General features: G+C 41.0%; 1 protein-coding gene across 5 annotated transcripts in view; it reads left to right on the forward strand.

Annotated features, from left to right (window-relative positions):
• The window catches only part of LOC150077751 (cell adhesion molecule Dscam1-like), a 351,950-nt gene that overhangs the window by 41,307 nt on the left and 284,480 nt on the right, over positions 1-26,163 (forward strand). For all 5 annotated transcript variants that reach the window (XM_090385498.1, XM_090385494.1, XM_090385495.1 and 2 more), the window contains exon 2: positions 21,588-21,917. In XM_090385498.1, the coding sequence (XP_090241624.1) occupies positions 21,588-21,917 (330 nt within the window). The remainder of the gene's footprint in view (positions 1-21,587; positions 21,918-26,163) is intronic.

Below are 26,163 nucleotides of genomic sequence, written 5' to 3' on the forward strand. Positions count from 1 at the left end.
TTATTATTATTATTATTATTATTATTATTATTCAGTTTATTAAGTTTGCTTTTACCTCCATGTTCAGCTGGTTAGCTAGAAGGATGTACATAGAATTTTAAAAATATATATTTTAAATTTATAAAAACATAATTACATAAGCATATACATTAAAAGGACTATTGGGCACTCAATGGAACGTACACCATTGGTCTTCTTGCATAAAGTCAATTCTGTGAATACTATTTGGATGGTTTGGGTTGTTTTACAATGCACTTGACTGAAGTTTGTATAGTTTAAGTATATATATATATATATATTAACATGAGGGAGATAAATTGGGGGATTACCATAAAATGTGAATAAAAGAATGTTTAAAATATACAAGAAAGGTTAAATATACACGAAAAGATGAAATATAAACTGCATTACTCATCACTGCATTTCTTTCAAGAGTCCTGGAAATTGTAATACGATTTCATCTTAACATCACATCCACTGATCAACTTGTGCGAGATATACAATATTCAATTGCATACGCACAGTTCTTGACAGAAATTCACACAACTACTAAGCAACAGTAGCCTCAGCGAACCACACTGCGGTTTGTTTCCTATATTTCGAATCTTCTATGAGCCTTGGTAGGTCAATTCCGATATGTGTTAGGAACTGAATTGATTCTAACTCACCGGCCGGTATAAACCTGTCGGCCATCTTCAGTCTGTTGGTCTTCGTTCTCAAGGATTTTCTGCTTCTTAATGCAGATGGCGGGATGTACCACTCACAAAGCTGCCAGAAGCATGGTGATGATATCATGCCAGTCATCATTTTGATTGTAGTTATTAACCGTTTCCAGGCAATGATGTCTGGTAAACGCTGCAGTTTAAGCTGCTCAGAGAGTTGCCTGGTCCTTAACTGTTGAGGGAGATGGTGCTTATGGTTTGCTCACTTCAGCAGCCAGAATTCACTCGCATATATTCTCCTAATGTGGGTAGGAGTGGCTGACGCCCACAGTTCGGCGCCATACAAAATGGCCGAATACATTGTGGTTCTTAAATATCGTGCGGTTGTTGTAGTCTGTTTCACGTGCAAGAGGTGCTGTTTTGTTGCCCAACGTAAGTAGTTCATTTTCTTTACAATCAGGTCAATATGAGACTTGAACGTAAGTTTAGTATCAAAAGTTACTCCCAGATCGCTATGCTTCTCAACAACTGGGATAGGTTTGCCATTAAGTTTCGGGTGTACGAGTACACCATGATTACAGTCTTCTGTGGATTTAGGGCCAACCCAAATTTGTCTAAGTACACGAATAAGTTCAGAAGCTTATAATTAATCTGGTCACACAATGCCCTATTGGTCATGGACGGTTGGATGGGTGTTATAATCTTAATATCGTCTGCATAAGTGCGTACATCATCCCTACCTTTGCAGAACGGGATCATAATGGCGGTAAAGAGGAATCCAGATAAGACTCCACCCTGTGCAACTCCTGCATGGAGTTAGCGTTGGAGGATCTGACTATCTGTGCGGTTAAAAATGGACCGACAAGTAAGTAGGGCCTGTAGGAATGTCAGCAAATTTCCTTTTATTTGGAAGGCGTGTTGGAGCAGATGAAGTAAGGCATGTACATCCAGACTATCGAACGCTGCTTTTATATCGGTATAAATTATTGCAATTTCCTTTCTGGCTTGAAAAGCATTTAGTATCGCGGCTTGAACAGTGAGGAGGTTAGTAATAGAAGATCTTGCAGTTATTGAATAATGAATTTGTTGAAGCTGCCCAGCCAGTATCTGATTCTACAACTTTGGCAATAGAGCTTTCTCCAGTACTTTTAACAGGGTAGATGCAGTAGATATGGGGCTATAGTGCTCCACAAGGTTAGGCTTTGTAATTTTCGGCATTGGAATTACAGCGTACTTATTCCAGTTCTCAGGGAAAACTCGGCAAGCAAGGATAGAGCTATAAATTGCTTGGAGTGGTTCAATTAGGTAAGGGCTGAGACACTTTACCATGAAGTGGGGGACTCCATCAACTCCAGCTGTGTTAGTTGGCCTGAGGGAGTTAATACTCTGTATTAGTGCTTCTTTAGTGATAAGAACAGACTCCATCTCATTGTCAACTAATTGATCCCACTCAAACTACCTGACTTGAGACTCATGATATATGCTGGGGGAACTGCTGATGTGGTCCATCCACGCTTCTTTGTCAAGCCCCTGATTTGAGTCACTTTTATGTGTGCAACGAGGTAGCTTTTCTCTGTCAAGTGTGTCTTTCATGTATCGGCTGATTGCTCTAGATTTTTCCCTATTAAATATTGCTCTGGCCCTCGAGTAGTTAATTCTATTTTGTGTGCCATTAGACAGTTTCCACTTTCTGTGCAGAGTTTGCTTTAGTTTAAACAATGCAGTTTAGGCTAGAGTTCCACCAGGTTTTAGATTTTGATGACATCCTTATTACTTTGGAAGCCGCAAATTCTGTAATAGAGTTGATCCAACTGATTAAGAGAGTTGTTGCAAATAAGGCATCACATTTGAGTAGACATTCCCACGGGATACAGCTGGCAGCAAATAAGCATTTATTTAGGTCCAGAAAGGCTGGCGAAGTGACAAGCTGGCACTTAAGTTTTTCTTTGGCATTGAAGTCCACATACGGTAGCATTATGAGCATTGCAATTGGGCTATGATCGGATGGAAAGAACATTTCGGGGGGTACATCAATTATACATTTACCAGAAGACAGAATTAGGTCAAGTCTATTTTCACCTCTTGTAGGTTGGTCATTGATAAGAGAGATGGAGCATGGCTGTAGTTTATTTAACATGGTATCCAGTAGGTTATTGAGCTGTAGTGGAAGGTTGAAATCTCCACATACTATATGGGTGGCTGACACATGTAATTTGTTGAGAAGCCAGTCTACTACAGTATTTATCATTTCTAGACTATGGACAGGTGGAATGTAAACGACTGCTATATCTAAGAGTGCTGAGTGGACTTTTAGAGTGACAAGTAATGCCTCATAAAACTCTGAATCTGAGTAGGCGACCGAGATTATTTGAAGTGCTATGTCACGTACAAAGAGGGCTACTCCTCCACCCCTCGCTACAGATCTGGATTTGAAGTAGGCATTGTATCCAGCAGCGTCAGCAGAGACTAGAGACTCTTGATGTGGCTGGAGCCAGGTCTCGGTGAGACAGATAACATCAGCAGACCGTGACAAGAGCATTTGTTCTAATGTGTCCAACTTGTTTCGTAAGCTCCTAACATTCTGATAAAAAATCCTCCCTATGGATAATGGTTTTATCTGTATCCTAGTAAGTCTTCTACGGGACATAGTCTTACTTTGTATCATGTGTCGGGTAGTGACTATTGTAGAAATTCGATTGACATCAGACTGGCGATCCGGTAGAGGTTCATTATCCTGTGTAACTGACGTGGTGCGTATATTCTTCAATGGCCTGGTTTCCTTCTTTTGGCGTCATACTTGTGAGTTTGTGGTTGGCTTACTGGGATATACATAGCGAGGTAGTTTTAATCTCGGCTGGCCGTTGTGATAAAAAGGTCTGATGAGAGCTCCCACTGGCCAGAAAGAAGTGGCGGCAACATTATCAATATCTTTTTCATCACACTCAATTTTGAAGGACGCATATGTGGCTGCCCTCTTCAGTAGGGTGATTCTTACAGTTATATTCATGAGTCGTAGACATTCAGACACAATTTGGTCTGGAGTAGTCTGAGGGGGCGACTCGGAAAACAAAGATGGCTTTAGATTGTTGGATGGGTCTTGTGATCATGGGTTTTATTCGAGAGGAGAATGATGCACCTGACAATCTAGCGCAATTGTTATTGGTAGGTATTGTGTACCAGCTGCCAAAATGGAGTTGTTTCGGCTGTACCAGCTACGACTAGATGAGTATGATGGCACGGGAGGTCTTTGAACAACTTTTCTTTTGAAGAAAATTTCATTTCTGTTCCCATATGATTTGTTATTCAGTCTATTCGGCATAAGGCTACTGAGACAGTGTATAGCATTCTGGATTGGCGGGCAATCCGGCAGACTGGTGCATGAAGTATTAGCTTCTTGATACGGCCACTCAGTAACGTCTTCATTAAGGCAATTTGTCACTGCATTATTCGTTGTGGATCTGTCGATGCATTTTCCCATATGAGTTAATGTGGCACCCACAGTAAAAGTCGAAGTAGTTGGACATTTTTCTAGGCCTACAGAGGTCAGGGTGGTTCTGGTTGTACAAGGTGCCTCGGCAACTGCAGGAGAAACAAGTATTCGCGGAAATGGCAGCTTAGTAGAGTAGCATTTCTGCTGAAGGACTTGCTTTAGATAGGGAGTTGCTTTTTTCCGAAATTCCACACATTCATTAGTTTTCTCTTCTTCACACATATGAGGTGGAGTCACAGTGGAATCAGGCTTACTCCCCAGAGTGGACTCTTCGGAAGAAGTATTGGGAGAAAGATAAGGAGAAGGGTGGTGCAATATTGGTTCCATAAATGAACGTTGACTTGTTGGTAATCCGACTTGACTAACATACTGTTTCAAGTCATGCAGATGTGTTTCTGCGTCATCTAATTTGTCTAATATTACTTTTTTTTTGAGAACTTTGATGTTCATTTTCTATAGTTAGGTTTGCAAGGTTAGTTTTCAGTGGCGACGACAGCTCCCTAATTACTCGTTCTGACCGGCTCTGAGAGCTGTGCGAAGTGAGCAGGACATAGGCAATTATGCAATGGTATTCTTCCCTGGAAGGAGCACTCTGCAGTCGAAAATTGATCTTTGGTGATCCGATCTGTCCCTTGTCGTTTTCAAGGTTTGCTGGCTCTCTTCTAGTGACAGTTCATTAGTCACATCAGTATTGGAGAGATGCTGAAGATTAGCTAATCTTTGTAGGATGATATTGTGGTTTGACCGAGATGAATCAAAGAGATCCGTTATCGCATTGCCTGACAGCTTTATTTTGTTCACGCATAGAGTAAACTTTATCCCTTAGATCTTCTAATTGTGCTCCTAGACGTTTCATCAGAATGGTTAGGTGACTAATACTTTCAGAGTAGGAGCATGTTTCCTCTGGCGGGAGTCTTAGGAAGTTAGAAAGGGCTGAATATAAAGTCATAACTCCAAAAACACGTAGTTCATCAGTAAGTGACCCACACTTACAATATCGTTTGTTCATTAGTTTACTTAAGCCTTCTGTTGGATAACATTGTGGGCTTGTTTGGGCTATCATTTCTCAATCTTAAAGTTGATATTTCTCCTCATCTATTGGTCCTTGGGACCCCGTTATTGGTAGGTGAGGATCTTATAAAAATACTTAATTTTAAGAATTTTTCTGGCGCCCTCAGGCTATTAGGGACTGAGATCTAGACACTGCTTTTCGAAGATTTCAGAACTTCCCTTCCACTTTCCATCCAGCTGGATAAGTGAAATACATATTAAACATAGACATATTGATATAACTCTGCCTTTAGGGTACTAATGAGTATCCTATTAGGATTGAGAAGACAAGTTTAGAACAAGAGGATAGAACAATAGTCGTGTGGTTTTTTTTTTTTTTTTTCCTACACTTATCTGACATGGATACTGACTTGGACCATGACCAAGTTAGGATACTGACACAAGATATTGACATTGAGAATTCTTCTGGATCAGAGTCTACGGATTCATCTAAGAAAAAAAAGGGGTGCAGGGGGAAGAAAACTCCCAAAACTCCTAGAATTACTCAAGCTCGAGGAGATAAAAACATTGTGGTGGAGGAGAGTCCCTCTGTTTCGTTGGCTTCTGAGCCGCCGATGGTCATTGTCGATAGTAACTCGATTCCAACGGAATCTTCTGAAGATCTTTCTCTAACAGAGGGATTGGACCTGGGTGGGTCTTTGAATGCTTCAATTGTATATGCGACGGTTGCCAAAATCAGGAAAGCTCTGGGAGAGTTTCTATCAAAGGATTCTAGCAAGATAACTAAGTCTGCCTCTAACCGCATTCATAGTCTATGGGCAGATCTAGAGGCAGTTACCACCGCAATCTTAATTGACAATGAACGACTTAAGACCAAAGCATCTGAATTGGAAATCAGAGCAGGTCTTTTGGACAAGATGATACAGATCCAACGTGATCTACAGCCTCATAAGACTTTTACGGAAGTTGTTGGTGGTGGTACAAAGCGAAATAGTCAGACTCCTGAAATAACAGAGATTCCACTGCTAACGTCTTCAGTGGAGGTGGCAGCTTCTTCGGGCAGACCAATTGCTGGTGAAGATAGGATGGATTCCGGAAGTGGGATCTCTGATTCCGAAAACATACTAATACTTAGGCCCTCAGCAGAATCTTCCCTGGCGTCTAGCCAGGATATCAGGAAGGCAGTTTCTGAAGTGATTAAAAAAGATCACAAGGACATGAAAATCAAGGGTGTACGTCTTTTGAGAAATAAAGGTGTGTTGTTAGAGACAACAAATCCTGATGATGCCAAGAAGATCTCAAGTGCTTCTGCATTAAAAAAAGCAGGATTATCAATAGAAAAACCCAGATTGTCCGATCCTACAATTTTGATCTACGGTGTCCCGAAGGAATATTCTAAGGAGGATATTTTGGAGGATTTAATTAATAAAAATTTAAAAGACTTTGGTTTTAGCCAGGAGGAAGTTAAGAATGAGATTACATTCAGATTTAACTCTGGCACCGGAACCAGAGTGACCAATTGGGTTATTGGTTTCAGCCCACGCCTTATGGGACACGTGATTCAGAGTGACAAAATTTATCTAGGTTTTACGTCACACAGATTTCGTAAGTTTACACTTGTAAGCAAATGCTTCAGATGTCTGGGATATGGTCACAGTGCGCAGTTCTGTTCCCATAAAGCTGTATCTTGTGGCCACTGCGGGGGTGGAGGCCATGTTTTTTCTGACTGTATTCACAAGGAGGAACCACCTCAGTGTGTAAATTGTAAACGTAGAGGTAGGGATTGTAATCACTCGGTCAGGGATAATAAATGCCCTGAGTATCTTAAAGCTGTTGAATTGACAGACCGAAGAACCAGACATGAATAATACAACGGTAATTGATTCAACAAGTGTTAACCTGCAATACGGCGAAATAAAAATTCTTCAAATTAATGGCCAAAGATCTCGTGCAGCGGCGGACGAGATTAGGAAAGCTGCTGATGATCTGGGGTTTGATATTGTATGCTTGCAAGAACCATATTACTCTTCTCAGGTAGGGGGTTCAGCGTATAAAGTTATAGGATATCCAATTTCGGCGAGGATTATTGCCTCAAGTGACGATCGACCCAAGGCCGCCATAATTATCTTTAACAGTGAACTAGTAATAACAACTATCTCAAGTGAATGTTCTGCTACCACAGTTTGTATCCTGGTTTCCTCCAGGGACCAGTCGTTTTATCTGGTTTCCCAGTATTTTCCTCCTTCAGAAGATATTCAGCCAGCTTTACACAGACTTGACAGGGTATGTAGCAGATTTTCAGCTAAACACTTACTAATTACAGCAGATTTCAACGCTAAGTCTACACTTGGGAACAGCGGCTTTTCTGATGCTCGAGGCGAGCAGTTGGTTGATCTGATCTTGGATCATAATCTCTGTGTAAAGAACTTGCCAAATAAACCATATACATTCTCGACGACAAATGGTGAATCTAATATAGATGCTACTTTAACCTCCATTAATCTGGTGGATAGGGTGCAAAATTGGGACGTCAATCCGTATCTAATTAATAGTGACCATCGAGCAATCACCTTCTCGATTTTACCGGAGGATAGGCAAGTGAATATAACAATAAGGGATTTAAGGCGTTTTCGGATGGACAGGGTGAACTGGACCAAGTTTCGTGAATATCTGAATACAATTTTTAATGGAGATGACAAAGTAATCATTAACACCTTAACAGCAAAAGAATATGTTTTTCTGGTTCAATATCATTTATATCAGGCGATGGCCTACTCGACGAAAAGAAAACAGACAGGAAGAACTTCTGTCCCATGGTGGTCTTCGGCACTAGCTGAATTGAGACAACAAACTCAACAAGCACGAAAAGCATACCAAAGGAATAGGCATCTATCGGACGCAGACACTGAGGCTTTGAAAAATGATTACAGAGACTTGAGGAAGAGGTACCATAAAGCAATTGCTGATAGCAGGCAAAATTGTTGGCAACGTCTGCTGAAGGAAACAGGAAATGCTGACCCTTGGGGTATAATCTATAAGCTTTCAAGAAATAAACTTTTGTGTGGTGAAATTTACAACACGATAATTAGAGAGAATCAAGAAACTTCGGACTGGGAATCTACAGTCGAAGGGATAGTGAGTAGCCTATTTCCGGAAGATTTGCCGTTTATGGACAGCCCTGATCAAGCGGAAATTAGACGCATTAATCGTGAATATAAGGGGACAACCGAAACTGCCATTTTTAATATGCTTGAGCTAGGTGCTGCAGTAGCTAAATTGAACCATAAAAAATGTCCTGGCATTGACCTCATTGAGAATCAAGTAATTGAAAAATTTTATGAATTCTTCCCTGAGATTTTATTAAACTTATTTAATAAATGCTTGCTAGAAGGGCTTTTCCCTCTCGAATGGAAGCTTGCGCTCTTAAAAATCTTGCATAAACCGGGAAAGCCAAAAACAAACCCCAGAGCATACAGGCCAATCTCTTTATTGGCAAATCTTGGCAAATTATTTGAAAGGATGATTGCCCCAAGGATTTTTAAATTACAGAACATAAACTCTCCTCTGATTGCCAGTTTGGATTCAAAAAAGGACGTTCCACTGAGGACGCAATCTCAACCCTGCTGACTTACATTCAGGAGGCAAACAGCAAATATGTTCTTGCTGTTTTTATTGACTTTGAGGGCGCTTTCGATTCCCTTTGGTAGGAGAGTGCTCTCAGGTCACTGCAACTGGCAAAGTGTGATGACTACCTGTTCAGAGTCCTCAGATCTTACTTTAAGGATCGACAAATTAGAGTATGTGCAAAGCATTTATCATACACGACTACCGTTTCAAGAGGATGCCCTCAGGGTTCAGTCTTGGGACCTCTCTTTTGGAATGCAGTGCTAGACCAGTGGCTCACGAAGGATAGCGATGAGTTCATCAAAGTTGCATATGCAGATGACTTGGTGGTGGCGGTGCAGGGAGGATCAAGACAAATTCTCGAACAAAAAATTCAGTCAGTTTTGAATAATTTAGTGGCATGGGCGGGTTTGAATAAACTAAAGATTTCTGTCACCAAGACCAATTTCATGGTGTTTAAACACCACTTCGATTATGGAAGGCCGCCAAAGGTAACCCTATATGGTACTCAAATTCCATATGTACAGAACACCAAGTATTTGGGTTTAACTTTAGATGATCGTCTCAGGTTTCATGTACATGTCACTAAAATCAACGAAAAAATCAAAAAGTTCGTAGCTGCAGTTGTTAGAATTTCCCGCAAGGAATGGGGTTTATCCAAAAAAACTCTGGTATTGTACTACAAGACGATATTTCTTCCCATTGTAGATTATGGTGCTGGTATTTGGTTTGCGGCTGCTACCAAGGTTACAACTAAAGCCAAGCTTCTGTCCCTGCAACGTACAATGTTGCTTACAGTAATACGCGCTCCAAAGACAGTGTCAACAAATGCCTTACAGGTTATTGCAGGTACCATCCCCTTGGATTTACACATTATTTTCCGAGGTATTGTATATAACTTAAAGAAGGGAAGGGCGTTACAAATATTGAATATCACCTCTAATCCAAATAACAACATAAAGGAGGAAAAACGTAGAATTTGGGGCGAGCTTGTGAATTGCTGGCAGCAACGTTGGGATTTCAGTGAGTATGGAACCATTACAAGAGGCTTCATTCCAGCCGTAAGCTTTGCAATGGACAGGAGGGTGTTGTCTTGGTTTGCTCCCACCATGACCACGAGTTACTTAATCACTGGACATGGCTTAAGGGCCAAACTATTTGAAAGAGGATTAGAACCTGACCCCTACTGTTCGTGCGGTGAGGTGGAATCTTGGAGACATGTCATCCTTGAATGCGGGCTGTATACTTCAGACAGGCAGGAATTACTAAATAGGTTGCCAAACCTCACGGAGAATAATTTACCTCTCTTGGTTCAGAGGTGGGACATCTTTGCTTTGCTTCAGGAATTCTCGGCCCAAGTTTTTAAAAGAAGACAGGAGCTACGAAATCTATTGCAGGATACCAATTAAGGGAAGTGCTGCACATTTGACGACAGAACACTTCGTGTAATGTCATCTTTATAGGATGTTTCTTGTTTACAGCGAGATGATCTTCTGCTCCTGGACACCCAATTGCAGGCTTGCATTTGTGGATGAACTCTAAAGTGGAGATAATGTTAATGTTAATGTTAATGTTTCTAAGTGTTAAGTTAATGTCATTCTAAGTGTATGTATTTGCTATTTACATGTAGATAATCGTATAATGTTGCTTTTGTTCAACAAGTGTACATTGTTCTTAGTTGGAAAATTTTTATTTTATTTATTTTTTTATTTTTTATTTTATTTTTTTTTCGCTGGCCTCCAAGTTTGGGCAGCCTTGGGGGCGGGATTGCTGGCACCTACCAGTATAGCACTACTTCCGGTAGGTGCAGGATTTGTGCATTACAGCACACATAGAGAATGGTGGATCCAGGTGTTAGTTAATCCCTGGTGGCGAAATGGCCTGACATAATGCTCTTTTTTTCAGGCCTGTTTTGCAGACGTTCTGAGCTTTCTCAGGAGTAAAAGGTGGAGATGGGCTTGTGTCTAGGAGCCACCCTTCATATAATGACACACACAATCAATGTACAGAAAGACTACAGTATATATAAGAGCTTGTATATAAAATCTGTATATAAATATTGTATATAAATTGATTAATATTGTATATAAATTGATTAAGATATCTTGAGAATGTATATACAGTTCTGTGTTAATAAATAAAAAATAAAAATAAATAAAAATCTAGCAATGTATCAGACCTGTGCACAGGAACCTGCAGTAAATACCGACGCATTAGTTGAGTGCAAAGATTAATTAAGACGTTTGTAATAATATTTACGTGATCACTATAGTTATGCAGAATATTCCCGTCGTCCTTAATTTCATTCTGAGTAAGATCAGGGCTTTTATCTGCGATGGACAGGCCAGGTTGATGGATTTCTGCCATGGCGACTAAAGAGCAGCACCCTCTGGATTGGCTGGTCGCCTTACCAAAAGGCGCACACTACTGTGGACGAGATGGTGATAGTTGAGAGTCAGGCTTTGATTTGGTTGTTGAACCCAAAGCAGTTGGCTCACATACCGATTCACCAACCTTTTCCAGCAGCAGTATGCAGTAAATTTAGACTTAGGTGAGAAAGGCTGGAGCAGCTCTGACAAATTAGGCATTTGCATTTGGAGCATTTTATATATTCTCCTTTGTTTTCATGAAGAATTACTTTTTCGCATAATTTACAGGCATCAGTGATTTTAGGAAAAGTTGCTCCTTCCATGATACAGCAAAATGAATGAAAGGTAAACTTGCTCCAATTCAGAACTGTACGGACGTATCGCATTCCCAAGGGATTATGTAGATGACAAGAGAGTACAGACAAGATAATCCTCGTAATAACAAAAATTTCTCACCCACGTAATCCTTATGCGAAGTTCTTTGAGCTGGTACACTTTTCCGGTGGAAGAAAATATTTTAAACACATTAAAATAACTCAACATTCAGGAGCTCCAGAACACGTGGCTACACTGAATGACGGCCATTAGGTTTGAACATTTATACACAAGAAAATTAAGTTTGCAATATAAATTAAGTTCTACCCTTAAAAAGACAGCCAAAGTCTTCAGTACAGGAGTTCCTGAATGTATACGTCCATAGATGGCATGTAATGGACTTGTAGATGGACTGATATGATCGTGTCAATATTCAGTGTAGGCAAAGGCTTCGATGCAAGTCTTCCAGCATATTCTTCTTCTATTTCTTGTCATCCAATGGTTTGTTGGGGTCAATTTTCAGCTGGTTGAAATGTTCAATAATATTTACTGGGAACGTGTCTCTAAGGCAGACGAGGTTGGCAAGAGTCGACCTATAACATCGATTATGTCGCTCTCTAGGAGGGATAGTTGATGCTGAGATGATTTCTTGGACGTAGGGGGAATCAATCCTATTAGTCAGTAGTTTGGTAAGAGTGGTGAAGTTCTTTTCCAGAATTTTGATTTTCCATGGTGTCATATTCATGTCTGTATGTAGTATAGATCTAGACAAGGTGAATGGGTTTACCATGGATCCTGTTCAATCACCTCAGAGCCCAATATTCAATTGCCAGGAATTTCTTTGCAAAACTTGATGGAGCCAAGCGATGGGCGTGAGGCACCTTTCAATGTATTTGCAAATGAGGGATGGATTCTGACAACCAAGAAGCTCCTGGCGGTGAACTAAACAGTTTACACTAACGGAGATGCCACAGTTGTTTTAACCAGTGTAGATTCAACAGAAGTTAGGACGGATTATTGAGTCGCTGATATTCTGGTATGGCAATATAGTATCAAAAAAGCGGCGTGGCACATTTATTTTCGGATCCATTAGTGAGTAAAATATTACTCATTTCTATCTCTGAACGGGGTTGCTTATATTTTGGTAAAGTGCATTCGTAACTCAAATTGTTGGAAAGAAACAGAGCAGCACGTAGAAGTTCTCAATCCTATTGTAGTCTTTCGGGTAAATGGAATACAATGAAGAGCCCGAAAGCTCTTTCACGCGCTGCAGGTGAACAGGAAGACAACAAAAAGAGAAAGAGATCGCAGCTGCCGTTGGAGAAAAGGAAAGTTCAGATGAAAATCATCAACTGTTCCATTAGTAGCATTTCTGCCGTGGATCGAGTCATCAGCTTCCACGGGGCTCGATCCGAAGCTGTCTTTCACCCAGACGGCCTGTGACATCGTTTGCAGAAACACCCCGGGGCAGCGAAACAAAATGTGCGCTGCTTAGAGAACAGAGAGGGCCCTCACCTTCATTGCTACCTTTTATGTCGGCTCAGGCGGCATTTCTCCAGCTCATAAATGCCGCTTCTTAGGCGACAGCTGACAGCACTTCTCCTTTCTAAGCCCTCCTCTGGTGTTTGCTGTAAAAAAGAGAAGTTTATCATCGAACTGATGCATCTGTGCAGGTGGAATTGAACAAAATTCGTAAATAACCTTAGAATATCGTATATCCGACCTCGGAAATAGGCGCGTGTGTGGAGCGGCGAGAGCGGAATCTAGCGTCTGTTATTAGCCCAATTCATCAGAGCGATCACAGGGCTCCGCGATAATTTACCAGGTGAGGGAAACAGGCTATTATTGGGGAAACCACCGAGGGATCTACGATCTATCAACAACGACTGCGCTTGACCTCATTTCCGCATCCTTTATTACATTTACATTTACATTTATTTACACACACAATTCTATATACATTCTCAAGATTTATATACATCCATTTATATATACATGATACAAGATTTATATACATTCTCACATATATATCCATCGCGACATGTATACAGAAAAAGTGTATTTGTAAGTTATTAGCGGCTTCCAGGGTTCCCCCTATATCCGCCGTTTGTTAGGCTTTTTGCCAAGTTGCCGGCTCAGAAAAGAACTTAAAAGAGCATCAAAATTTCACGTATATATTTAACACAAAAAAAAAAAAAAAAAAAAAAAAAAAAAAAATTTCTTCAAATTTTTTAAGTTTTTGAATTTTGAGAAGAAAAAAAAAAAAAAAAAAATGCATCTGATAGATGAAATATGTAATTAGGTGTGCATTAGTGTTGTGTTTGCGTTGTATGTTAGCCGGCACCTGGCATTTAGCAGTAGGGGGCTGTGGCAGGTTTGTGTCACAGCCCCTCACTCCCATCCCTAGCCACATGGAGGCAGCCAGGATCTACTTTATCTTAAGAGGACACGGACTGATCCAGTCCTGTGGTTAAGTTTTTGGACGTCTGATGTCCCATCAAGTTAATCCTGTGTGGCCGGGTAATGCATCAGGGAAGGTCCCCTCAGAATTACCAGGGCACACTTTTTGGTTTTATTTCCCCTTAGATATGAAATAAAATAAAATAAAATAAAATAAAGTAAAATAAAATAAATAAAACAATTAAAATAAAGTAAAGTAAAATAAAATAAGATAATTAAAATAAATAAAATAAAGTAAAATATATTAAAATAAAATAAATAAAATAAAATAAATTAAACTATAATAATATAAGGACTATCATTTACTTTTCGATATCCCTATACCCCATCTCTCACAGGGCTCAGTCCTGGCCAAGAGTGGGAGGGATGTACTATTCCATCTCTTGCAGGGCTCAATCCTGACCAAGAGTGGGAATGATGTGATCAGTTCATATTGGTACGCAATCTGGCATGGTAGTGTTCATTTCTTCTTGTCTTTCTTTTTCCCCTCTCTTCCATTTTCCTTCTTCTTCTTTCTTCCCTTCTTCCCTCTCTTTTCTTTCCTCCTGGATATGTCCTTGTGTGTACCTTTTCCTATGCAGTCTTAAGCATGGGCACTGGGTATGTTGTTCAGTGTTATGCCCCTTGGTATTAGTCTTTTCTTTCCCTTTTCCTCTTGTTCTTCTTCTTTCCCTTTCCCTCCTTTCCCCTTCTTCCTTCTCTTCCCTTCTTCCTCTTTTCTCCTTCTCTTCCCCTTCCCTTCTTCTTTGTTGTTGTTCATGTCTCAATCTTTGCTTGCTGTCCATGTCATCCTATTGTGACCTGGGAATTTCACCCCATTACCTCTGCTCACTTGATGTGCCTTTGGCTTTGGCAATGTTAGGGTTAACTGGCCTTATTGTGCCTGGTACTGTTGTGAGGTACAAAGTTTTTGGCCCTTGGTGTAATTTGTGATGTCAGTGTTGCAGTCAACCTGCTTTGTTCTCATTGGCACTTAACTGCTTGCAGGGTGAGATGTCTGAGGCATGGGCACTGGGAATGTGATTCAGTGACCTGCCCCTTGATTTTATTCTGTCTCTCTTCTTCCCCTTTTCCTTCTACTCTCTTTCCTTCCCTTTTCTCCCTTCTTGTTGTCTTCTATGCCTCAATCATTCCTTCTTGTTCTTGCAGTGCTACTGTGATCTGGGACAAATATTCACTACTTCCTATACCTACCAGATGAGCCTTGGGCCCAGGCACTGGCAGGGTTAACTGGTCTTAGTGAGCTTGGCACTAATAGTTTGTGGTTCATACTGTGATCTAGGACACTTATTCACTACTACCATGATCTAGGACAATTATTCACTGCTACCTATACCTACCAGATGTGCCCTAGGCCCAGGCACTGACAGGGTTAACTGGTCTGAGTGAGCCTGGTACTGATAATTTGTGGTACATATAAGGTTTATGACCGTTGTTGAGGTTCCCTAGGAAGGTACTATTGTAGTCAACATGTATTTTCTTAATGGTGCTAAACTACTTGTGTGGTAAGTGCACCGTGTTGTCTGAAACATGGGCACTGAGGATGTAGTTCAGTACCATGCCCTTGAATTTATTTTTGTTGATTTCCATGTTGCAATCATTACTTCTTGTTATTGTCATATTTCTGTGGCATAGGGTATACTCTCCATTTGCCTTACTCACTTGTTGTGTCTTAGACTTTTGCCATGTTGGGGTTGACTGGTCTTTTGTTCCTGGTACTGTTTATTATGGTACATGTACAGTTTATGTCCATTGTTATGACTATCTGAAATGACAGTGCTGCAGTCAGCATGTATTCCTTTTTATTGTGGTATTTTTAGCATGGGTACTGAGAATATATATCAGTCCCTTTCCGTAGGTTAGTCTCCATCCATGCTGTGTCCTCTCTCCCAATTTTAGGTATGGGCTTGTGTGTTGCCTCTTGCTTTACTCCGGCATACCGAGGAGGGTTCTTCTTCTTTTGAATGCACTTGTTGCAAAGTTTACTAATGCTTGAAAGTTATCTGGTGATTCCAGCACTTTGGGGAAATCCTCAGTGTGATACACTTCTGTTACAAGCTGGAATGGTTGTCTCAGGTCTGTGTAGTTTATGCATTCGAGCATTATATGTTGTACGGTTTCCAGTGACCCGCATCTGCAGTTGGGGGAATCAGCCAGCCCCAGAGCATGCAGTCTTGCATTTATGCTTCCATGACCCGACAGGAGGAAGGTAGTATATAAATCTGGGCTCAACCAGGGTTTATTGTTTTTATTTATTTCCTGTGCCAGGGGGATGAACTGGTATGTTGTTCTCCCTTTGGTGTCTTCTCTCCATTCTCTTTGCCAGTCTGTAATGAACATTTCTCTTAATCTTCTTTTTTCTTCCTTATCTGTCTCATTTGGATCTGTTGTATATTCTCCTAGGGAATGTGGGGTTCCTTGTCTTCTATAGTATTTTAGATATACCTGTATAATTTCATATGTTATTGGTACTTTACCACATATTATCTGGAGTGCTGATGTAGAGATGGTTCTACATGCTCTGGAGGAGGCCAGCAGGAAAATTCTCTGTGCCTGCATTAAGTATTTTTTTACTAGGCAGTGTTTAATGCTGGGTGCCCAAGCACCTGCTCCGTAGCATATAATGGGTAGGAATAGACATTTGTAATACATTGCCAGTGTAGATGATTTTATGTTCCACTTTTTCCGGGCTATTCTCAATAATTTTCCTGTTAATTGTTGGGTTTTATTTCTTAGATATTTTGCGTGCTCTACAAAGTTTAGTTTCTCATCTAGTATGACTCCTAAATACTTGTAAGTGGATTCCCTACCTATACTCTGTTCATTGATTTTTATTAATGGGGGCCTGTTTCTGTTGAGTTTTCCCTTAAAAAGGACTTGTTTTGTTTTTTCTGCAGACAATTCTAGTTTGTTTGTTGCACACCAGGAGATTAGATCATTTAAGGCCTCTCTTGCTCTGGTTTCCAGCTCAAGCCGTGAGTTACCCTGTAGGAGCAGAACAAGGTCGTCTGCATACCCTATTTTAGTTATTTGGGGGAAATCTTTTGCGAGCCACTCATCAAGGACCATGTTCCAGCACACTGGGCCAAGAACAGATCCCTGTGGGCAGCCGCGGGTCACCGGTCTTGTTACGGAGCATGCTCCACTTGAGACCACAAGGTGCCTGTTTGAGAAGTAGTCTGTAATTAGACGATAGATCGGAATTGAGACCTCTGCCTCTCGAAACCTTGCCAGCACACTTTGCCACCATAAGGTGTCAAAGGCACCTTTAAAGTCTACAAAGAGACCTAGGACATATTTAAATTCCGATGAAGTGATAGTATTAAGAACTTGTTTGATAGCTCCCACAGCTGACTTGCCAGGGGTGAAGCCGAATTGGCAGTGTGAGGAAAGATTTTTTTTGGTATAGTATTGTAGGAATCTGCCTACTATTAGTTTTTCTAGGACTTTGCCTATGACAGGAAGTAGGGCAATGGGGCGGTAGGAGGAAGCTAAGTTGGGGGGCTTATCAGGGTGTTTAATGAGGACTTTAAGGTTTGCTGTTTTCCAGGGGGCAGGAAAGGTGCCCTCATGTAGACATGTGTTGAAGAGGATTTCCAGTACTGTGCTATTTGTTTTCCACAGTCTCTTCATTATTGCTACCTCTATCAGATCTAATCCTGGGCATTTTCCATCTGTGAAGGAGAGTATTGCTGCATTTATTTCCTCATGTGTGAAGTCATCCTCTCTATCTGTTGCTTTGTAAGTCAGGTGCTGAATTCGGATGGTTGTCTGTGTGGGGCTCTCAGGGTTTGTTATGTCCTGCTTTATTAACCCATCCAGGATTTCATTTATTGTCTGTTCCCATGTCAGTGTTTCATTGTTTGGGGAGCTTATGATTGAGGAGAATACTTCTCCCGGGCGTATTTTCTCAAATACCAGCCTATAGACCAGGCCCCATTACATGGTGGTGAACTGCATTCGGCTGTCTCTTGTAAAGACCGAGATGAACAAGAAAGAATTCAAGATCCCCAAGGAAAATACGAAGCAGCCGAAGCATGGTGTGGTAATAAGAGAAGGAAAATAAGAGCCTTTTTCCTTCTTCCATTGCTTATAATTTCCTTACAGTTGAGTTAGGTTTTTTTTTTTTGTGTGTGTGTGTGCATTCAAATTCCATCGCACGCAAAACGGAGAATCTTATTTCAAAAGAGTGGTTCTGTTTACTCACAAAATTTTCTATCTCTGTATTTCATTGTTTCTCCTTTATTCTTTCTTTTCAAGAAGAACAATCTTACTTGTCAAAAAAGATAGTTTGTGTAAATTAATATTGAGTTTATTGATTGGAAACATGTTAGATACTGATACATTCACTCAGTGATAACTAAATTATAACCACCTACCTAATATTTGGGCAACCATTCGCCTAAACATTGACTCCACTAGAAGATGTCCATAAGGATCTGCTGCCATGCTGCCTGAAAAATGCCTCACTTCCCGTTCCAAAACATCCAACTGGTGTTCAACAGGATTTAAGTCAGGAGTATTTGGAGCCCAATCAAGATGGGTGGGGTCTCTACTGTGTTTCTCGAACCACTCATGAAAAGTATGAGCCCGAAGGCACTGGGCATTATCATCTCGGAAGATCTCGTTTCTGTCCTGGAAAAAATGCAACATGGCAGGTTGCACATGGTCTCCAAAGAGCTGACGGTAGACCTAGCCAGTGAAACGTTGGTACATACGCACCAAGGGTTCTAGTTATTGCCATCAAAACATGACACATATTAAGCAACCACCACCATCTGCCTGGATCGTGAGCACCATGCACGATGGATCCACAGACTCCTGTTGCTTGCGCCACTCACGAAAAAATTGAAAAAGATAAAAACATCTGAGTACTGTACCAAATGGCGATGAAAGTTGGCTGTTACAGTGTGAGTCGGAAACTTTAAGACAGGCAATGAAATGGAAGACTAAATAGCAATCGCCCATACCAATAAAGCAAGAATATCAAAAATGAAAACTATGCTTCTTGTTTTCTTCGATATTAAAGGAATTATTATGGCTGAATACGCCCTGCCAAATCACACTGTCACTCCAACATTGAAAAACATTGGAAAAAATTCGAAGAAAGAGAGTTGAATTGTACAAGGATGGTTGGATGCTCCATCACAACAATACTCCGGCACATAACGCGCGCTCTCTGTGACTCTTCGGCCAGTTTTCCAGTTTTGCTTGACGAAAAACCCTGCCTAGCATAATTGAAGGGATTTGAACCCGCATTTTCTAGCAGCTGGGGAGGACGGTGATTATAAGCACAGCTCCACCAAGAGCTGACAGAAAGGAAAAGTTGGAATAAAAACAGGCGTGGGAATAAATGATGTGTGATGTTTACGTAGTAAGGCGAAAGGCGCCTTCGCGAGGAAGGATTCAGCGCAGCAGTTGTCAAAACTCCTTTCTCTTGCCTTTTCTTATCGGCATTAAAAGAAATATTCGGAGCGAAAAATATGAATGAAAAAAAGGAAGGGGAGGTGGATGCGTGTGCACTTTTCGTGGCTTCGGGTCTTTAAAGTCCCATAATAGCAGCGCTGACTGTGCATGCACAGGTACGAGCAGGGAGGGTCGTTAGCAATGTGATGACTCATCCATAAATTGCCGCAGGAAATAAGACCTCCGTCTTGGCTTTTTTTTTTTTTTTGGTGCCTGAGACCGCGCATCGATTTCTGAATTGAGACTTCGCTTGCAGACGCCAAAAAGGAAAAGAATTTTGCCTTTCGCTTTCTCACTCCCGCGAATTACGCGCCTTCCTCTTGGTTTACTAAGATTATCGATAATCCCCGACAAGGATTAAGAATGTCCAAATCCCTGAATCGCCTAAGACAGGTAGGAAAGCGCTGCCCAAGAGCAGATACGAAGCAAAGTGATCGTTAAATGAACCCCGCGCGGCCGACCCAGGTACATCAAGAGGTGGAACGGCACCGAGTGGGTGCTTGGAAGCAGATCTCCGGAGGGGGGGTGGGATGGGGGGATGTCTCGCATCGATACGCTAAGGCGGAAAGCTGGAGATGCTGTTAAGCACAATGTCGGCGAGTGAAAGATTTCTCCTCGTCAGGTAAACCTGAAGGGTCCATTTATGGCACGCGCATTTCGCTACCAAACTAAACGGAAATAGATCGGCGGAGAAATGGGCTCGATGCTGCGGAAAAAAGAATCAGATTCTTTGTTCGTTCGTTCGCTCTTTTCTGTTTCTGACAGACGAAATGTAACGAAATATTCTTTCGGATGTAGGGGCACGTGCACACGCATCTGTCCCGATTTTAGCGTGCAGAATGGAAGGAGAGAAAAAGATAGGAAGAGTTTGTTTTTTTTTTTTTTTTTTTTTTGGATTAGCACCAAGAGGCCGCTCTAAATGTCCTTGTGTTTTAAGGCTTGTTTGGTTCTTTTTTTTGTGAAGCCGAGACCACCTCCTAAAGATACTCCATTTCTTCTTGAGAATACTTGTAGTCTGTGAATAGTCGATGGACTCATGGTAGGTTTCAATAATAACGTCGTTACTTTTTGGTGACCTAATATACATCTATTTTAACCACTCTATAGATGTTTGGAACCTCATCTGACCTACTCACTGCTAATCCAGATGCGCATGTACCATTTTCCCATCCCTTTCCTTTCACAGCCTGTATAACGTGTTATTAACTTCTCGCCGTCCCTGAAGTGCTTCTATTTTGGACCGTGACTCTACAGGGTGTCAACGCCCTTTAAACTTCCCCTCTCTTCATTTTCCAGCGTCGCCTTAGCGGTTATTAATGGCATCGGTGACAAACTTGTTTGTGCAAGATTGATTGGTGGAAGCACACTTTGACGAAAGCAATATTAAACTGACTTCGACTCTGTGGCTTACTTCCTACAAAATAAGATTGAATAGTTTTTTCAATTTACCATGTACTTCCAGATTCATATATGCACAACAAAGTATACTTACCTGCACTGAGTGTCCACTTTATTAGACATACTGCATAAACGCGATTAGGTCCTACTGTGGCAAACTTGTTACAACTCATACAGCACCCCAAAGGAGGTCAATTAAATTGAGATCTGGTGATTGGGGCGGCTAACTCAGTAATGACATACATGCCCTCCTTTTAGTGTATTTAATACAACTCTATGAACAATATTTTTACAATGGTGCGAGTGCACTTCTCGATGTTTTGCTTCAGTCTTGTTTGGTCATTCATTACTGGATGTCTCTTAGTATTCAGACACAAGATAAGTTTTAAATAAACAGACATTCCTTTCGTAAAAACCCATATTACGCACTGCTCTAATAAATGTTGTACTGCTCCTCAAATACTACTACTATCGCAATTGCTTTCTGGTACCTGTCTACAAATATCTCGTTGCATATCCGATAGGATCTTGTGCTCTGTTGTCATAGCTACCTCGATCGATCGTTGGCCAGTGGATTGTCCAATAAGCGGATATTGTCCAATAAGTACGCAACACTTATCGGACACCAGAAAGGAAAATTTACCTCAGGTGCTTAATTACCTCGTATTTAATGTCTTTTGAATGAAGACACTCTTTTAAAATGCAATTCAATAACGAGTCCTGTTAGGATATGTTGTATATAATAAAGTTCAATGTGTGCTTTGTTCTCATTAAACTCAATTTGTCTTGCAGCTCTAGCCAGAACTGCGTCAGTGGAAAGTCAGCAAGGACCCACTTTCCTCCTGGAACCTCCGAGCCATGTTGACTTCAACAACAACACAGGGACGGTCATCCAGTGTTCAGCTCAGGGCAACCCCTCGCCTGTGATCACATGGTCTCACCAAGATGGAACACCCTTACGCGATGTTCCAGGACTCCGGCATGTACGACCCGATGGTTCTCTAGTCTTCCCGCCTTTTTCTCCACAAAAATACCAACAGGATGTCCATGCCGCTGTCTACAAGTGTATCGGCTCCAACACAGTCGGGGTTATCGGGAGTAGAGAGGTCCATGTGCGAGCAGGTGAGTACCTCTTCGAAAAAAGAAATTTTAATTTATAATATACCACAGTTAAATTCCAGGACTGAGTCCATTGCACGTAGGACCATGATGCAGTGCTCTCTATAAACTTACTCAGCTTGGAACTTAACTATCAAACGTTGTAGTATAAGTCCATCCAAAGCAGCTGCAAGAAGTCCCCAAGGTGGAGACAGAAAATTTTAATGAATTTAAATTCATATTTGGGTAACTTTCTCAAACATTTACAAATATTAATTAGGGTTTTATTTTTGAGTCAATTCTGTTCAGTTTTAGTGCGAATTTAATTAATGTGGAACTGCATTCACTCCTAGATGGCTGTTGCGAGATGCCAGATCTTCGTACCTTAAGTGTAGAATAACCGCAGCCGCCGCTGGGATTTAAAATCCCTGGCTTTACCTCTGCAGCCAATCCTTTATCCACTCACGTGGTATTCCCCTTAATATACTAGGAGTTCCCTAATTACTCGTGTATCGCTAATACCTTCTAAATGACTGGAGGCAGGGAAACAGATCCATGGCCATTTATATTGTAGACAGTTGTACGAAGAGTGCTAAGCCCGAACTGGACTTTAATGAGCCCAGCTCAGCCTGGCTCTCATCAATTAGCATACAGCCATGCGGTAAATGTGGTTTAGTAAAAGTCGCATCAGAGAAAGCATTAAGCTCTCATTCGGACTGTCCATAATAATACCAGCGCACTTTAACCACAGCCGAGAGAGACAAATGAATCATCTAATGCTTGTTATCTCCATTGCTTGGAAGCTATCGTTCCCCGCATCATCAATTTATGTAACGGGATGCATTCGGACCAGCGAGAGGTCAAGTTATCGGTGGGGTCACTTTTGATCAAAGAACATTATCTATACGCTTGTAATCTGTGTTTGTAGACACTCAAACCTGAATGCAGCAATTCTGCCTTCAACTCCAATTCTGTTTTCCATTAAAGGGAGTTTCTATTTTGATTTAAACATTTCACGAACCACTGTTCTTCGCATATTATCCCTATAAGTCAAGGGAAAAAGTCTCTTATCAAAGAAAGCGCTTGTAGGCCTAATTGATTCCACAAAACATCTTACAGAATTTCTCTTAATACTTCATGATACGGTCCCTAATTTATACCATATTACTCACACAAGTCCCTTTCATTTCCATTTTTTCAATGATACTCAGTACCCTGAGTGTAGTACCACACAGTTGGTACGTTTCTCTTGGGTTATTGCTACCCATATGCAGTACCTTGCATTTGTCAAAGTTAAACTTCAGTTGCCACTTCTCAGCCCATAGAAGCAGTGCAAAAAATCTTTGTTGATGCTATTGGGGCAGGATTAGGTGGATCGGAAAACTACTAGCTTGGGGAATTCACAGAATAATAGATCAACAGTAGGCGTAGGCAGAGATGAAAGTGATTTTTGCAGTGCTTCTATTGGAATGAGTAGCAGCTTGGACAGCAAGGTGCCAGGGATTTCAAGGCATGTGTTGGTCATCATGGAACATGTAAGTACATGAGCTACGTTAGGATAACTAAGAACAAGAACAGGTGCGTGTACACCAGTGCTAGGACTATAGTAAATAAATTTGATGAATTTGAAGTGCTGGTGAACACATCAAATGCTGGCATTGCTGGGATATCAGAGACGTGGTGTCACATAGATATAAGCAGTGCAGACTTGGAATTTGGGGAGTACAATGTGTACAGAACGGCCTCCGTAGTCGAGTGGGCAAGAGCGGGAGTGCAGTAGCACACGCTCTTTGAGTAGACCGGGGTTCAAGCCCCTGACTGCTGAATACGGTCGATCTGCCAACCCGCACTGGACCAGCGTGGCAGATTATGATCCATTTCCCTCAGCATGAATTGTTGAGGAGGCTTCCATCCTGCAATGGGTTGATAATGGCTGTACTTTACTTTTTTTTTATGTGTACGGAAAGGACAACTAGGATAGGAGGGGGAAGGGATTATGTTCTTAGTTAAGAAGCACATAAAATCTAAGGCAGCACATCCAGTTGACATCGGTAGCCAGTGCAATGTTGAGTCAGTTTTTATGATACTTTTGCACATAAAAGATTGCTGTACACACTGGAACAATGTATCATTAAGGAAAAGTTACTGCTATGGATGAAGGGATGGTTGAGTGGGAGAAGACAGAGCCGTTAACAATGGACACTGCTTTTCGTGGATTAATATTATTAGTGTAGTCCCACAGGGTTCGATCCTGGGCCCATTATTGTTTTCTGTAATTATCAATGATATTGATGAGGGTATATGAGGTTAATGTTTAAGTTTGCAGATGATATAAATGTTGGCAGGGTGGTTAATGACAGTAATGAAGGTATGCTTCTGCAAGAAGGTCTAGAAAAATTAGGAAGATGGGCTGAGCCCATCTGCCTAAGAATTCATGCTTACCATCCGAGGCCAGGTAATCAACACTAGGTACTTCAGGAAATACATCGCCAAGGACTCCGAGTAACAGATGACACATGTTGTTGATGATACAATGGAGCATATGACTGCAGGATGTAGGGTGATCACTCAGACGGAGTACACTCTACCAAGATAATAAAGCAGAAGCTCACCCAAAATGCCAGTTAATCAAAGAAAGTTTACCGTATAACAAGTATGAGTCTCAGGCTGTACTGGAGACCTCTACTCACAGACTATGCTGGGACTGTACTGGGACCAACGGTAATAATAGTAACCGCACACAATCAATCGCTCCATGCATTTTGCACCAGTACTCTTCACGGGCCGGAAAAATCTCATAAATCTCATTTAGATCATAAAGGAGAAAAAAGAGCAGTAGATGAAGGACCGTCTCGATGTTAGGTAGGTGGTCCAATTTTAGTATCTTCTTAGTGTACTGTACGTATTAAAATCATAGTCAGAATGGCGGTTAACATCCCATACCTCTTTGAGGAAAAAATTAACCTGCAAAATTAGAATTTTCCGTGTCTTCTCTTAATTTCTTTTAGACATTCTTCACTGACATTTTCGTTTTATCTAAATCTGTTGTGTTAAGCCTTTTATAATTCTAACACTGTGCATTAACTAAATTAATACTTTCCAAAGAGGCATATTTAAATTTTCTCCCAAATCACATTCGATCTCAAGAGATTTGGTATAAATCTGAGGCCGAATTATGCGTTTTCCACCAATCTTACACAGGTCTAGTGCAAGCCCTTTCTTCCTAACACACGAAAACGTGGAAGTGCAAATTTGTCTCACTTAATATCAAAGGAAAGATTGTTAAGAGGGGAAAATAGCGGAGGAAACTGGTCCCTTTTGGCCAGACCTCTATGAGAAATGCCTCCCTCATTTAAGCTTCATTAATTAGGACCAACGCTGGGGATTCTACGAAGTTAATGAACATTCTGTTGCGAACAGATAACCGAGATGACATTGTACTTTCAAGCATCCCCTCTCTTAGAATCCTCTTTCGCTTTATTAATGAATCAGCATCCCGTAGAGCCGAGGATGACTAGTTGATGATCACGGAAATCCACGATGGCTCAGAATCATCTCCCTCACCCTCCCCTACCAAAGAAAAAGAGAGCCGACGTTGGATTTTCTTACATATGACGCCAATAAGATCGAGAATATTCTGAATGTTTTAAACGCTTGTGGAACATCTAGATATACTACTCTGCCAAAATATTAGCCAATGAAACACCGGCTAAGGAGCTTTGGTTCATGATTTTCATGGCGAGACACAAAAATCATGAAGACCGCATTCCTAAGGAACGGTTAATATGACATTTAAATTAAATATATTTTCCATATCTCATTTTAAGAAGTCTGGCTGTCCTTAATCTTAAAATACGCATTGCTCTAAATCCGGATTCTCTCGTGGTTTCAAAGGAGGTTTTTCGTCTGTTGTTCAAGGACTCTGATTTCTTCTGTCTCTGCTTGCCTCCTGATGCCTCCTTACTGGAAGATTATGTAGGAGCTGGGGAAAATCTAGAATTTTACCACCCTTAATCACCTTGGTTGAAAAGTTAGTTAAGAAGAGGTTTTCTTCTAAATGTTTTGATCTAGTTACGTATTTTTAATACCTAGTACCCGGGATTTATGTACCACCTCTGGTTTTCCCTCAATTTTGTTGGTTATCGGCCAAAATGAAATTTCTTTCAGAAGCGATGCTGCCCTTTTTTGATTCACTCGCCTTATACCGATGTTCTGCAGCTTAATGTAAGAGTGCTTTGGATATTTATTTATTTTAAATCAAAGATATAAA

Source organism: Mastigoproctus giganteus, chromosome 11 (assembly GCF_048544385.1).
Source record: "Mastigoproctus giganteus isolate SK-2022 chromosome 11, ASM4854438v1, whole genome shotgun sequence".
In the NCBI taxonomy this organism is placed as follows: domain Eukaryota; kingdom Metazoa; phylum Arthropoda; class Arachnida; order Uropygi; family Thelyphonidae; genus Mastigoproctus; species Mastigoproctus giganteus.